We start from the raw sequence: 16,062 nt of genomic DNA, 5'->3' as shown, positions 1-16,062 counted from the left end.
ACTGCACAGAGCGGCAGTAGCCACAGAGGCATTCACGGAGCGGGATGCCAGTGGCCAGTGGTAGGTGTCCACCTTCACGGAGCGGAAGGATGGAGGGCTGTCATCTCCCAATTAAATAAATAATAAAAAAACCCAGGGATGGGATCCATCAGTTCTAGAGGACGCATATAAAGAGCAGGTAGTAAAACACTGCATGGAGCGGCAGTAGCCACAGAGGCATTAACGGAGCGGGATGCCAGTGGCCGGTGGTAGGTGTCCACCTTCACAGAGTAGAAGGATGAAGGGCATCCATCTCCCAATTAAAAAAAGAAAAGAAAAAAAGAAAAAAAAACAGGGATGGGTTCATGGGCTTATAGGTATTACCAATTATTAGGCTTTTCAATATTTGATGATAGTTAATGTGACTTTCAAGGCATTCTTCACTTTCGGTGCATGTCCGGCATGACTCCTTGCTTCAATGACAGGGGAAAAGAAAAACTGATACTTCACACATTTCCAGCATTGCCCTCTGCTTCATGGCAGAGAGCTATGCTGCCACTTACCCAACTAATCAAACTTAATATTTCACTTGGAAGCAGCTCCAGCACTGCTCTCTACATTAATGGTGGGGGTGAAAAGAGAATTAGAACATAAGGTTACTAAGAGCCAAGAGAAACAGTTAAGTATGAGAACAAATGTGTGAAGCTTGCTGGGCAGACTGGATGGACCGGTTGGTCTTCTTCTGCCGTCATTTCTATGTTTCTATGTTTCTATGTATGTACCCTGAATCCGGCCACTAGAAATCACCATCGTTGCACACACACACACACCCGTCCCCAGCCCTAGCTGGGTATTATCTGGGTGCTTAATAGAAGCAAGGCTAACCATTTTCTTTGTTTACTATGAGAAGTTTTTCATATCTGTCGCCATTAGGTGGCAGTGCATTCCCTGACTACAGTCTTATTTTAACACTGCACACTTTCCTAGTCTGTGTCTCTAGGGGAAAAAAAAAACCCCCAACATCTTTATTGAATAAATAGCTGTGTTCAAGTTTTCAAAACAGATCAGAAAAAAAAAAAAAGAGTTCTTCTGAACCAAGGGATATAAGTTGTTAAAACTGTAAACCGGAGTGAAGGCAGCCTGCTATACTTCGGTATATAAAAGAGTCCAAATAAATAAATAAGATATGATTCACCAGCAGGCCCTCTTCAGCATCCCCATGCTAATCACACGGGTGTTGTGTCTAGTTAGTGTTACCTGACTTTTCATGGGAATGTTTTGTTTGACAAATTTCTCCTAAATGGCTCATTTTGCCTTTGCATGTATTTTCCTTTTTATCACAAAGTCAACAACCCAGCTAATAAGCCCAGCGTCACTCTTCAGGGTGTTGGCTAAACCATGTGCCTCAGAATTTTGCAGATCCAAGCCAAACGCCCTGTGGTGCCCAGAGATACTGTGCGCACTGCTATTGCCTTCTATATCATTCCAGTCTGCTGAAAATGAAAGCGTTTCTCAAAGGCAAGGATTCCCAAACCTGTCCTCAGGACCTCCCAGCCAGCTGGGTTTTCAGGGTAACCTCAATGCATAAGATAAATGTGCATACATTGTAAACTCAATATATGCAGATTGATCTCATGGGTATCCTGAAAATCCGACTGGCAGTGGAGTTACCCAGGAAAGATTTTGGAAGCCTTGACTTTTGGAGAACACGTATTGGAGAGATTTGTCCCCATAATGTGTCTTAATATCAAAGGCTGAAGAAAAACGCCCCCCATTGTTTTTCCCTACTATTTGTTCCTCTTTACTACACGAATGCCGTCTAAAAGGTTTACAGAGGCGGAAGAAGTGCCAGCGTACCACTGAATTCTTTCTTCAGGAAAAGCTGGAAACTCTGCCTCCCTTTGGGGTCCCGGATCAGTTCGCTGAAGTTAAACGCCCACCGCTCCACCCGCAGCTTGGTGGGCACCTCCACCCTGAAAGAAAATGAAAGAAGAAGAGGAGAAGTGGAACGATGCCCTTGACCAGCACTGGGCGACTTGAGCAAAAGCGAAAGGACGCAAGGCTTCCCATTAAATGCGGTAAACCATCAGGGACCCGCTGTCATGCTCAGTCCAATTACTGGCACTTCTGGTCAGTCCGGCCAATAGGCTTCAGTTACTGACCGGAACTGGGGAAGCCAGGGTTCAAATCCCACTGATGCTCCTTGTGACCTTAGGCAGGTCACTTCACCCGTCATTGTCTTAGGTACAACCTTAGATTATAAGCCTTCTGGGGACAAGAAAGATGCTTCCTCTCCCCGAATGTAACTTGCCTTGAGCCTCCAATATGAAGACATGAGCTAAATAAATAAAATAATACTGTACACAGAACTGATTGGTGGGAGCCAGGGCTAACACACACACACACAAAGCTGAGCTCTTAAATCTGTCATCAGCAGAATGCAGCCAATCGCACCACAGAATGAGGGCCGACAGTAAATAGGGCGGTTACGGCTGCACGTGCAATTTCCTCTTCCGTTCTAACGTTTTGCCTTAATGCATCTGATTAAAATGAACAGCTGGCTCCAATGCAAGAATGGTGGTAAATCCGACAATGGAGTACACTAGTCCAAGCCGCGGTAAGCTGGAAGACTCTGGTTCAAACCCCATCTTCACTACTCACTGGACAGCCCTGCCACCCAGTCTGATCACTTAACCACAGCTATGCTATCACCTCACTTGTGAAGTGGGGAACTGGTGATTATACGGTTTATGTTGTGCAGCTCTATATCCACGTACAGTGCTACATAAATCATACATTTTTAAAAATTATCATCATTACCTACTCTCCATTGAGAAATTCACCTCAACAGCTGAACTGCATCTCTCTTACAGTACAGATGAGAAATTACAGTGTTCTAATTTAAAAAGGAAACAGTTTATTTCCTAATATCGATAATACTGAAAGGAGGATATTACTTATGTGATAATTCCCCAATAGGGAAGGGAGGCACTGGCCACAGCCATACCTGGGAACTTTTGATTTCCTGTCACCCTGAGATTGTCGGCGGGGGAGCGGTAGCAGCAGGCACACAAACTGTCTCACAATAGCACACTCACATGTTCACTCACACACACACATGCACTTTCTCACATACACATACACCCTTCTCTCCCTTTATCGTACACATGCACTCACACACATGGACACTCACTTCTCTTTCTTTTCCACACACATATGCACACTAACTTCTCTCCTTCTTCCACACACATGCATGCACTCACACACATGCACTCACTGCTCTCCCTTTTCGCAAACAATCACACACACACACACTTCTCTCCCTCTATCGTACACATGCACTCACACACATGGACACTCACTTCTCTTCCTTTTCCACACACATATGCACACTAACTTCTCTCCTTCCACACACATGCATGCACTCACACACATGCACTCACTGCTCTCCCTTTTTCACACACAAACACACACACACTTCTCTCCCTCTATCATATGCATACATGCACTCTCACATACACACATGCACTCTCACACACATGCAATCACTTCTCTCCTTCTTCCACAGACAGTCCTCATCCCAAACCTACCAATGACAGCATCCTCTTCCTCCAGGGTGGACAGATCTCCTTCAAACTCCTCCTCTTTCCTATACGCTTCCTCCTTGGAGCTGCATGGGCAATGGATCTCTTCCCTTTTCAGGGGTGGGGGGGGAGGGAAATGCTCCTTGTTCTTCTGCATGTGCGCACTCGCAGCCCATCTTCATTCCAACGTGGAGCCCATGCTCCTCCTCCTCGCGCATATGGCTTGATGGGTCTCTTCCTTCTGGCGTGGGGCCCACACTCCTCCTCCTTCTGGGTTGTGCAGCCCCGATAGATCTCCCTTCAGCCGCACGCCCGGTGACTTTTTTTTTTCCCAGGGTCTGCTTCTGCAGCAGGACCCGGAGTTTTCTGATGTTGGCCCAGAGACCCCGGCAATTCCTTTAGAATTCCGGCGTCTCCGGGCCAAATCCAGAGAGTTCCCAGGTATGGCCACAGCACTCCACTGGCTGCTTCATGCCTGACCTTCTCACTTCACCCACAGAGCTGCCCCAAAGCAACAACAATATGCACACTATCTGGACACATTTGCTTGAATGTTTTTCTGACACAAGTCAATGTCAAAAATATCCACTTGTGGGTTTAGAAAAATAACTCAGGGCAGACCTAAAAGCACTCCCTTCAATCTCTGTCTTGCTTAATAAATTTTGCAGCTCAATGACAATTAAGGTGATCAGTCAGGGAAGCCCTATGTCTGCGCCACTGGCTGTGCCAACAAAGTCAGTGACCAGTGAAAGATGTTCGTACATGATTTCCTGGATTTCCTCAGGTCACACAGCAGGGAGGAAGAGGGAGAAGAGGAGCAAGGGACGCTGCAACCCCAGCTGTCCCAGGGGGTCCTAGGATACAGATGCAATGCAAACCATGAAGCACCCACTTACAGTTTAGCATTGAGTTCCCAGAACGTGGTGTCATCTGTAATCCAGGGGTTGCTAGGGAGACATCCTGACATGATGGGGTCGTGGGAGAAATATAACTCGCTGTACTTCAGAATTCTGAGAAGAAAAAAAAAATTGCAGGAATTTATTTTATGTATTTATTTACAAATATTTATATACCTTCTTTCCAAAATGTCTGTCACTTCATAATCAGATTCTATTCCCCTTCGCGTTACCTGATCTTGGCCTCCAGAGGGAGTGCCAACACCTAGACAAGCAGCTTTTCATACCTCTAGTACAACTTCCATAGCGCCATCCCATGCCCTGTTGGTGAAGTGCACATGAATAGCATTTGCAAGGCAAATTGGGTAGTAGAAGGGGAACTCCTGAAAGGGGGGCGCCCTTCTAGCCTTGGCAAAACGTACATTGCCTGGGTTTGGGACACTTAAAGACAATGCACCACAGGGGAACCGATCATTTGTGCCACCAGCCCCGAATGAACTCTGCTTTATCTACTTAGGGTTCACCCACAATGCACTGAAAGACATGGGTGGGGTTCCAGAGAAACTTCATGATTATTTGTTAACCAGTCCTCCCTATCACACATAGCGCACTGCGTTCCCACCCACTGTCTTTCTGGTCAAGGCCCTCGCTGGGGTTTTAGGACACTTACCCTCCCAGTGAGACCGAAGACTTCACTGTGGATCTCATAAGGGCCTGCTGATAGAACATGATCTAGGGGACACAGATGACATAGCAGGGTTTGTTTAACTGCCGACACAGTGAAATGGCGAGCGCTCACTGCACATAAACATTTCTCTGACAATCTGTGAGATACATGTGGAAACGCGCTTTAGATCTTCCCTCCACCCTTGATCCAGATGCCAGGGAGATGATTTTAGCAGATCTGTTTCTTGGGATCCATGGACTCTGTTCTGGGGCGGGGCAGTTTTCTAAGGCATGTTCCCGGATAAAATGTCCTGACTGAAAACTGCCTTCCTCAAATGCATGCGGGGGCTCCTGTTCCAGGGAAGGACATGGGTGCGTGCATTCGGTTTCTCCAATGCACGCACGCTATTCTGCACTCCCTTTCGCTGTTCGCAGAAATAACAGGTGCAAGATATGTTGTGCAGGCAGAAAGTCATAAAATTACCCCCCAAAAGCGAACATGGGTCTTGTTCAATAAAAAGAATAATACTAGAACAGACTATAAACACTTTTTATTTTTAAACAAGTCATTTCAATTTTACACCAAAGGGAGGTAATTTTGTAACAGACCGCATATGGAAGTCGGCAAATATGCTCAGGACGCTGTACCCCAATATTCAGAGCAGGTCTGTGTCATACCTTTGTTTTGAAAATTATGCCACCAAAACTACCCATGCACAGGAAACGTTTGGGAAAATCCAAAAGGGTGCGCGTTAAATCCCAACCCTTCCCTGTAAACACAGCACATACAGGACCTACACGCATACGTTTACCCGCATATTGGATGGACAATCATAAAGTACTATTTTACCTGCAGAAATGCCTTTGAAAACGACCCTCCCAAGGTTCAAAATGATAGAGTTGTAGAATAAAATCATACAGATTGCATTTGATCCTCGACTTGAAAACGTCAGTCAAAAACGATAAATAAAACGGTATGGCTGCAATAGCGACAGCATGAAGATGAACAGCAGCTTCACTAAAATATACAGGGTGTTTCATAAAGATGGACCCATTGTGAAACATATTGCTTTGAAATTGGGTCCATCATTTTGAAACACCCTGTATAATATAAAGATATCCCTACTCTCTGCATCTCTTATTATATTATTTTTGTTGTGAAATCTTATAAAACAAGCAAACCAAATTGGCAAATTCCATATAACAGTTTATAGCCAGGGCTGAAGAAAGCACTAGGTGAGCTAGGCCTGGGCCTAGGGTGCAGACCATTCGGGGGCGCTGCCGCTGCGAGCGGTGGCGGCAAAGGGGAGTGGGGATTCGAATTTCCACTCCTCTTTGCCGCCACCGCTCGCGAGAGGTAGACAGGGTCGGTTCTATAATGAGGCAGGGTGAGGCGGCCGCTTCCGGCGGCAGAATTTTGAAGCGGCAAAAAGTGCCCTTTCATAATTCTGCCCAGCCCCCGCCTCACCCTGCCTCCCCCCCCCCTACTGTCATGCCACCCTCCCGACCCCCCAAGACTCACAAAAAACCCCTGTTGGGGGGGGCGGCGGCATGTGGTCCCCGCCTCAGGTGGCACATTGCCTTGAGCCACCCCTGAAGGTAGGAGTCGGGGCTGTGACCGGGGGGCGGGGCGGGGGTGTTGGCGCGACCAGGGGGGTCCAGCGCAAGGCAGAAGATGCCTAAGGCACCTAATTCCCTTGCACTGGCCCTGTTTATAACTAGGTGTAAGGTATGTGTGCATGTGTGTCCTTGCCATGCCTTAAAACAGTGCTTCCCAAACCTCACATTTTTTGGGAAGCTCTGTTTTAACGATATCCACAATGAGCCCTGCAGGTTTTCAGGAGATTCACAATCAGGCCGATACAGTACAGTACGCTCCGACGGAGGGCACCATTAACCCGCCACTGGACGCGCTTTTTCCCTTAGGGGTAAGGGAAAAAGCGCGTCCAGTGGCGGTAAGGGGCCGAAAATGCGCATCCAATCCGCCGAACCTAATAGCGCCCGCAACATGCAAATGCATGTTGATGGCCCTATTAGGTATTCCCACGCGATTCAGAAAGGAAAATGTGCAGCCAAGCCGCACATTTTACTTTCTGAAATTAGCGCCTACCCAAAGGTAGGTGCTAATTTCTTCGGGCACCGGGAAAGTGCACAGAAAAGCAGTAAAAACTTAAGTCGGAGGTCCCGAAACTTTCCAAAAGTAAAAAAAAAAGAAAAAAATAATTTAAAGTCAGCCGGCGGCTGTCGGGTCGAAAACCGGACACTCAATTTTGCCGGCGTCCGGTTTCCAAGCCCATGGCTGTCAGCGGGCTTGAGAACCAATGCCGGCAAAATTGAGCGTCGGCTATCAAACCCGCTGACAGCCGCCGCTCCGGTCCAAAAGGAGGCGCTAGGGACACGCTAGTGTCCCTAGCGCCTCCTTTTGCCCATTTTTACCGCCGGGCCTCATTTAAATACAGAATCGCATGCAAAGGAGAGCGGGCATTCGCCTGCTCTCCTGCGGACTTTACTGAATCGGCCCGAATGAGAATATGTGAGATAAGTCTGCATGCACTGGATACCCATCATATGCAAATTTATCTCATGCATATTCACTGTGGATCGCCGGAAAACCTAACTGGCTCTGAGATCCCCAGGACAACCTGCCTTAAAATGTCACCAGGGGAAGGCCACAGCCTACCTCTCCGTTACCTCATGTTATTCACCTATCCGCCGTCTGAACTCTAAACTTCACATCCATGCACAAACCAAGCACTGGCTCACTTTCATGTTTGCTCCTTGCTAGCTTCTCTGCTGCGGAACAAACTCTTCTCTGGCATTTCAGGATTCGTTATCCCTTCTCACGATTTGATCCAAGTTAAAAACTTAACTAATCAAATAGAATTTTTAAACATTTACCTGCTCCTTTGATTTTTTTTCCTGCATCACCTTGCTGTTGGTATGTACCTTGCCTAGTTTAATTTGCTCACAAGGAGGCCAATATTGAAACACTACTTAGCTGGATAAGTAGGGACTTATCTGGCTAAGTGGTGGCCGCTGAATAATCGGCTGTGCTCAGCTGCCGTCACTTAGGCAGATAAGTCACTTATCCAGCTAAGCAGGTAGCCGGATATTCAATGGGTGAGGAATGGGTGGATCGGGATGGCGTTACTTATCTGGTTAACGTAAAGGGATAAGTGCCAATATTCAGATGGATCCAGTTAACTTAATAATGGAATGTAAACATGAATCAACCAACCTCAAACCCTCTCTCACTAATTCCTGCTGAATATTTATCATACTATTACCATTCACAACTGTGTCATATTTATTCATTTGATTACCTATGTACCGTTTCATAGTCTTATTTTTTCACTTGCTATTCTAATGTATCAATAGGCTGAAATGTAAATATTGTGCTGTTCAATTTCTCCCCTTCCATCCCAAGTTTATTTTCCTTGTTTTTTGTAACTTTCCCTCTCCCTTTTTCTGATTCACTGTATTTAAAGTTTAAGGTTCTTATTGAAAATATTGTTTTTTACGTTACGTTATGCTTTACACTCCTTGTTATTTGTAAACCGGGTTGATGTGATGCCTATCATGAAACTTGGTATAACAAAAACAATAAATAAATAAATAAATAAAATAATTGGATATGTTAGACCTGCTCCTGAAATGTATACACGGATATCCAGCAGCATAGCCATGCCGAATATCCCATTTAAGTTAACCGGATAAGTCTTATCAGATTGTAACCCACATGATGTGGAGAATGTTAATAGCATTATAGTATAGTATAGTATATTAACACTCTCTCCACACCATGTTTTGTCTAATCTGCCTTCTCTTTGTTCTGTATATATTTTACCTCTCTCTTGTACATCATTTCATGCATCTGACATAGTGGACACTGTCTTCAAAAGCTTATGCTTCAATAAATTGGTTAAGTCTAAAAGGTGCCACCCAACTCCTGTCACTTTTTGCTACCCCAAACTAACGCTGTTATCCCTCTGAAGATTATTACACTATATTAACCATGGACGTATATAAAATTGTATGCAAACATTTAATATACACTGTGTAGAATATATCACGACTCTAGCTAAGATTAGTTACCTGTCTTCTGTAAAAGTCAAATGTTTTTTTCTGCAAGACAAAAGTGTAAAATCATTAATCATAAGTTTTTATTAAAATAAAAACCCACAGAAACGCAACAAAATGTACCTAACCCAAGATTATTATTAATAGTTTATCGTTGCCCTTGATGATTTTTATAAGCAGCAGCACAAAACATGAATTTCCTCGATCAGTCCAAGGGTGTGCAGGAGACCCAGCCAGGTTCAATTCTAGAGAACAATGCTGGCTTTAACAACAGTAGTTAAATTTAAGAAAAATCAGGCTAAACACAGAGGGCCCCTAGCCACAAAGAAATAAAGGAAACCTGAGATCAGCTGGGATCTACAGAGCAGACTGGTTGGGTTTTATGATCCTTATCTGCAGTCAACCCAGAGAACAGGAACCAGGCCAGGAACTGAACCAAGCTCTCCCCCATAGCAGTGCACAATATCTCCCACTCTTGGCCCCATGACAGGAAATGTTTCTTAAAACAGGGACCTGGGTGCCTTTGCTTTTATTAAACCAAGGCTTCTCTGTTGTTTTTTTTACAAGTAAAGTTTCTTTTTTCGTACTCAATAGGTACTGTAATCTTGAAAAGTCAATGTCTAATGAGCCAAGAAGAGTGCCAGCAGAAGGTAAAATAGCTCAGTGGATTATTTCAGCTCCCATCCAGGAGCATTCTGGAAATTGTAGTCCTGCTTTTCCAGGAGAACAGGAAAGCAAACTCAGCCTCCCATAGCCTCACTTCAAACTAGAAATTTGAAAATGTAGAACAATAAAATTTTATGGCATGTTTTTGGAGTCATTTGCTTATTGTAAAATATAAAAGACTTTAAGATTGTTTGTATTGCAAGATCGCTTAGAAAGGTACCAACAAAAAATATGATTACAAAGTTTGTGTATCTGTGTGTGCGCATGCACACCTGCCTGCCTTATAATCCATGCTGTAGTTACATGATATTAGGATCCATATTAGGAGCTACCTCCCAAGAAAAAGATCCAGGCATCATAGTGGATAACACATTGAAATCGTTGGTTCAGTGTGCTGCGGCAGTCAAATAAGCAAACAGAATGTTGGGAATTATTAGGAAGGGAATGGTGAATAAAACGGAAAATGTCATAATGCCTCTGTATCGCTCCATGGTGAGACCACACCTTGAATACTGTGTACAATTTTGGTCGCCGCATCTCAAAAAAGATATAGTTGTGATGGAGAAAGTACAGAGAACGGCGACCAAAATGATAAAGGGGATGGAACAGCTCCCCTATGAGGAAAGGCTAAAGAGGTTAGGACTGTTCAGCTTGGAGAAGAGACGGCTGAGGGGGGATATGATAGAGGTGTTTAAAATCATGAGAGGTCTAGAACAGATAAATGTGAATAGGTTATTTACTCTTTTGGATAATAGAAGGACCAGGGGGCACTCCATGAAATTAGCAAGTAGCATATTTAAAACTAATTGGAGAAAGTTCTTTCTCACTCAACGCATAATTAAACTCTGGAATTTGATACCAGAGGATGTGGCTGGGTTTAAAAAGGTTTGGATAAGTTCATGGAGGAGAAGACCATTAAATGCTATTACTGGCATCAGTAACATGGGATCTACTTAGTGTTTGGGTTCTTGCCAGGTTCTTATGGTCTGGATTGGCCACTGTTGGAAACAGGATGCTGGGCTTGATGGACCCTTGGTCTGACCCAGTATGGCATGTTCTTATCTTCTTATGTGGACCCTGTGTGTCACAGAGAAGTGTAAATGTTGTTGCTCTAAGGATGTGTAGTATAAAGTGGAGATTTTCCCCTAATGTCAAGAATTCAAAGGCTGTACAAAGTTGCAAATGTTGGAAGGGTTGCAGGAGGTATAAGGTTCCATTGAAGGGAAGTGAGAAGGTTCCAGTGAGAAAAGGTCACCTTTTGGGCAGGTGTTACAAATAGCTCCCTGACAGACAGTTCAATGCAGCCCCTAAGGGCTTGGTTTAAGGAGACTATGCTTGGTTTGGGGCTTTTCTAGGGTTGCAGATCTAAAAAGAGGATGTTGTGGGCATGGACCCTTGGACCGAGGTGGAGTTGGTGCAACCTGCAGGAAGGAGCCCTGCAGGTTGCCACCATCAGCTGGTGGAGCTGACTATAGCAGAGGCCCAACTGGAGCTTCACCTATACCAGCCCTCATTCCTCTTAGGTTGAGCCCTCAGGTGTCGGGGTCAGCAGGACTTAAGCACGGGCCTCTGTGGATGAAGTGGGGATTCATGGAGATAGATAAGTCACAGGCCAGGGTCCAGAGCAGGTTTAGCACAGGTGTTGTCGGAAATAGTCAGCGTTCAGTACAGGCAGTGTTCAGATGTGGTCGAGAGTCAGACAGTGGTCAGAGGCAGGCAGAGGTCAGTTGAAATTGAGAATAAGGTGTGGTCAGTGGCAGGTGGAATTCAGTGATAGTCATGGTTCAAGCAGGCCAAGGTCAGAACCAGAGATCTGTCCAAGGGAAGAAGATACGGGTAGGCAGGCAGGGAGATGAGAAACAGCACAGGCAGGCAGGACTCAGGAGAAGATACTGAAGAACAGAAGTCTAACCCCAGGACGAAGACGAAGAACTCAAGAACAAAGACCAGGGACTGCCAAGATGAAGACTAGGAACACAGGAATGAAGACCAAGAACATGCTGAGGGAACTTGCTCTACTAGATACAGTCAACCTATTGCTGAGGTGTGGACTGATGGGAGCAAGGCCCTTTTAAGAGCTGAAGGCAGTGACGCCATATGTGGGCAACATGGGGGATTTCCCGTGGTGGGCTCTTTAAATCTGAGGCAGACACACGCATGCCTAGAAGCTGCATTGAGCGAGGTCGGCGGCGTCAGACCTGTTGGAGCGCAGCAGTCGGCTGCGTCATCGTTCAGGGGAACCACCACGGCACTGGGGATGGAGGTAAGCGCAGCAGTACACAGCCTTGTCCCGTGGACCACCAAACACAACAGAGGGTGTAACTGTGATCTTCTCCCAGGGTTAAAAGGCGAAGGCCAGGAGTTAAGGCAGAGATTCTCAACCAGAATCTCAGGAAGCCTGACGAGAGAGAAACTAAGATTTTTACAATACTGCTTTGACAATTTAAAGAAACTTGCACGTAACTGTGGTGGGAACTTGTTTGGAGCAGGAGGCAAAACTGTGCCAACAGGAACTTGCTGCAGGGCTCAGAATATTCCTATCTACTGAACAGAGGAATTTTCTCCTTGAGCTCAGCAGGACATTGTGAGCAATTGATTTTGATTATGGAAAGGAAAATAGGGCCAAGTCAGGCCTAAGAAGATATGGACTAAAGAAGTAAACTAATATTAAGGACAAAGCAAGGATAAAGAAGTAATTTATGTTTCTGGCCGCGGGGAGAGAAGATTTGAAAAGGACTTTTATTTTCTATCGGACTGTCACTGTTTCTGTTAGAATGCTTTCTTCAGAATCTTATTCAGTAAATTATTTTTTGTGTTGGAGTTGTCCTTGGCCCAGTACTGGCTCTGTAGGTTATCCTGCCCCCAGCTCACAGCTCCGGATATATTATCTCCCATCTTGGGAGAGTAACCCCAATGCCCCCCCCCCTCCCTCCAAGGCTGGGAAGGTGACCTCAGTGGAAATGAGGGTTTCACTTATATTGCACCATCTGACCAAGAGTTAACAATGTCATAATGAATCAATAGGGAAATTCTTTTTGATGACGACATTTCAAAGAATGCAATCGCCTTGTGCAAGTTAGATCCTATAACACATCTAATGTTACTTTGCCCCATAACCATTCTGAATTTCTGTCACTTGTATCCTCTGCGGCTGGAGACCCCCCTGATAGTTTGCCTTCGCCACTCTGCCCACTCCTCTGAAGCCCTTCTTTCCAGCAAGCAAGGATTTATGTAATGCAAGGCTCCTTCAGACACAAGCAGAGCTCGTTACCCGCCATCAGGCGCTACGTTTTTACTATCCCTCCTGTCTGTCTGTCTAAAGTCATAATCAGAAAACCACAGCTCTGGCTCAGCACAGGCAAAACTATTAATCTTTGCAACACGGACAATCAGGTTTTCTTCTAGTTTCAGGAGAAAAGCAAATCACGGAACAGAAAAAGTGTTCACATAGCTAAAAGAAATATAAAATAAAACTCTCTTAAGATCTTAATCCTTCCCTCTGCCTAACAGCTTCGAGCAGATATTTTCCTTTCGTTCCTTCAAACACGTGACAAATATTGATATGTTTATACGATAGTGCATTGTTCATTTAAGCTCCATAATACCACAATCTAACTTGTACCTTTTTGTATATAATTTTTTGAATATAATTATCTGTATATAATTTATCTTATTTCTCTTATTTCTCCTATGTAAGCTCAGTTAAATTCATTTTTTATTTCCCTTGTTCCCCTTGCCCCCCCCCCCCCCCCAATTAATCTGTTATCTTCACCTCAGTTAATTTTTATCTGTAAAGCTCTGTTGCTTTCCCCTTTTTGTAGCACGGTTGCAAATTTATGTTCTATGTAAACCGATGTGAAGTTACTAAACAAATGTCGGTATATAAAAACTGCAAAAAAATAAATAAATTATATATATATAAAATAAATGGTGGGTGGTTGATGAGGGAAGCCCCTAATCTTAAATTGAAAGGGGTTTCAGGTAAATATGGCTTGTTTGAATGAGGAAATCGAAAAGGATGGAATGGCATCACAGGCACACATGTTTACAAGTCTTCATTCTTGCCGCTGCTTGAGGGACACATTCATCTTGCGAGCAGGCAGTCATGGCAGGCAAATGAGATCAGAAGAAAGAGACAGAAAGCTGGTGAAAGAAGAACAAAGAGATCAAAATGAAATAGTGTACATAGATTTAGGAAAAAATAAAATTTTCAAATTAAGCTAAGTAAGAGCAGCAGTGATCTGGGGAAGATGAAACAGGCTCTGCATGGGAGCTGGGATCAGCAGCTGATGCCAGTTCCACCATCTTGGACAGGCTCATCCAGTTCTGGTTTTCAACAGCCTCCCTGCTCCACTCCCCTTGACTTTCTCCTCTTCCTCCGCCCCACCCATGAAGTCACAGTCCTGATGTACTCAGCGCAGTTGCAACCACAAGACTGTAGATGTCTGCGTGGTAAAAACAGGACAGAATCAGGCTGTCTGAGAAATAATGGTACCAGTTGGCACCCCTAGTAGTGACCACTCAGGAGGTGGCTTACAACGGCTCAACCTGGAGGACCTCGCAGTGAGGCAGCAGCAAGGTCCCCCAAATTTAAAGCATCAGAATTGTGAAGTATCCGCATCGGGAACAATTTTTATTTTGTCACTGTGTCTTCCCGTTTCAAGGTGGCCCCATAGGAAGAGTCTCAGGCCCCTGCCTCTTTGGAATCACACCCAGGCAGAGACAATCTCCAGACCTGGTGGACGCCACTCCACTCAGGTTTTCATGCTATCTCTAATGAATATGCAAGGAATAGGTTTGCATACAATTAAAGCAGTCTGCATGCAAATCTCTCTCTTGCATATTCATAAGGGATATCTTGAAAACCCAAGCAAATTGGTGTCCTCCAGGGCTGGAGGTTGCCTGCACCTGATCATAATCACTGACATTTGTAATTTAAAAAAAAAAGAGAATAATTAAAAAGCCTTCATAAAAATTACTTAATCTTTCACTCCCTTTTCTCATTTTAGTCTTTTGTTTCATTTTATGGTACGGGCATTCCAAAATTAAATCTTTTCACTAGGGGTCTTGTTAAAATCAATATTGAATTCAGATTATAGATTTAATGTTGAGCATTTAGATGTTACATTTTTGCAAAGCCAAGTTTCATATTTTCACAAATACTGCAGGGACTGGGAAGTTTATCTATGGCTGCCAAAGTCACTGGCACGGGGGTGCCAGAGGGTAGCAAGCCAAAGAATTTGTGCAGTCAATAACTGGTCACATATTTCAGCCTCATTTGCTGGGAAAAAAAAAAAAGCCAAACAAGTTAAATTAGGCCATGAAATCCTGCAAGATTTGTCTTTTATACAGTCACAAGAAAATTATGCTGTTGCCATGGAACCATTCCATGTGTAAAGCCCCTGTCGGTTCAAGTGATAGCCCTATCACTGCACAAACCAACAAATAGCTCTTTTATTTTCGTGGGTGATGGAAAACCCTGATATTTTCAACAGCCAGAACTGCTATGCTTGAAGCTGAATAAAAAAATGCAGTTCTTAATGTGAGTGCATATATATATATATATATGCTTATAGATAGATATTTGGTTTCTCAATGGTGCACACCTTGATAACACTGAAAAGGCACCAAAATATCCCCCAGGAGTATACACCTAAGTAGCTGCCCTGATATACAGATTTATTTTATAATTTTTTGCCTGGACTGTCGGTCTGAATGTCGACTTTCTGCAAATGTTACCATCTTTTTAGTCGAGGACTGTTGCAAAGACAAAAATGACCTGGTTGGTACGTTTCCTAACATAGCTTTGCTACAAGGAGGCAGGAGATCTGTGTAATTCGGGATAGGCTATTCCTCAAAGCCTATCCCAAAAACAGCTAACCCCACATCAGTGCCCTCCAACCCCTGCCCTTCCAAATCACCTCTTCAAACCGCCCTCACGACAACAGAATTTCATCCAACCAAACTGCCTCACCACCTCTTAAACCCTTACTGTTACATGGCTAAAACATCAACTTGCATTTGCTGTAACACCTAGCCAACAAGATACAATTGACACTCAACATGATAGCGTTAAATGATTACAATCAAACACATAATTGCAACCTTATTCGATGTTACTGTATATATTTACAATGTTTTAGAAAATACTGTTAGGAACAATATTACAATATAAAGCTACTTTTACCTCG

The 16,062-nt window shown here is 44.2% G+C and overlaps 1 protein-coding gene across 2 annotated transcripts in view; it reads right to left on the bottom strand.

Moving 5' to 3' along the window:
- RGS9 (regulator of G protein signaling 9) overlaps positions 1-16,062 on the bottom strand; it is a 132,606-nt gene that overhangs the window by 34,214 nt on the left and 82,330 nt on the right. For both annotated transcript variants that reach the window (XM_029597560.1, XM_029597561.1), the window contains exons 10-12: positions 5,130-5,191; positions 4,460-4,573; positions 1,837-1,952 (exon numbers count right to left, since the gene is read on the bottom strand). In XM_029597560.1, the coding sequence (XP_029453420.1) occupies positions 1,837-1,952; positions 4,460-4,573; positions 5,130-5,191 (292 nt within the window). The remainder of the gene's footprint in view (positions 1-1,836; positions 1,953-4,459; positions 4,574-5,129; positions 5,192-16,062) is intronic.

This window comes from Rhinatrema bivittatum, chromosome 4 (assembly GCF_901001135.1).
Source record: "Rhinatrema bivittatum chromosome 4, aRhiBiv1.1, whole genome shotgun sequence".
In the NCBI taxonomy this organism is placed as follows: Eukaryota; Metazoa; Chordata; class Amphibia; order Gymnophiona; family Rhinatrematidae; genus Rhinatrema; species Rhinatrema bivittatum.
This window is presented reverse-complemented; position numbering and strand designations above follow the sequence as displayed.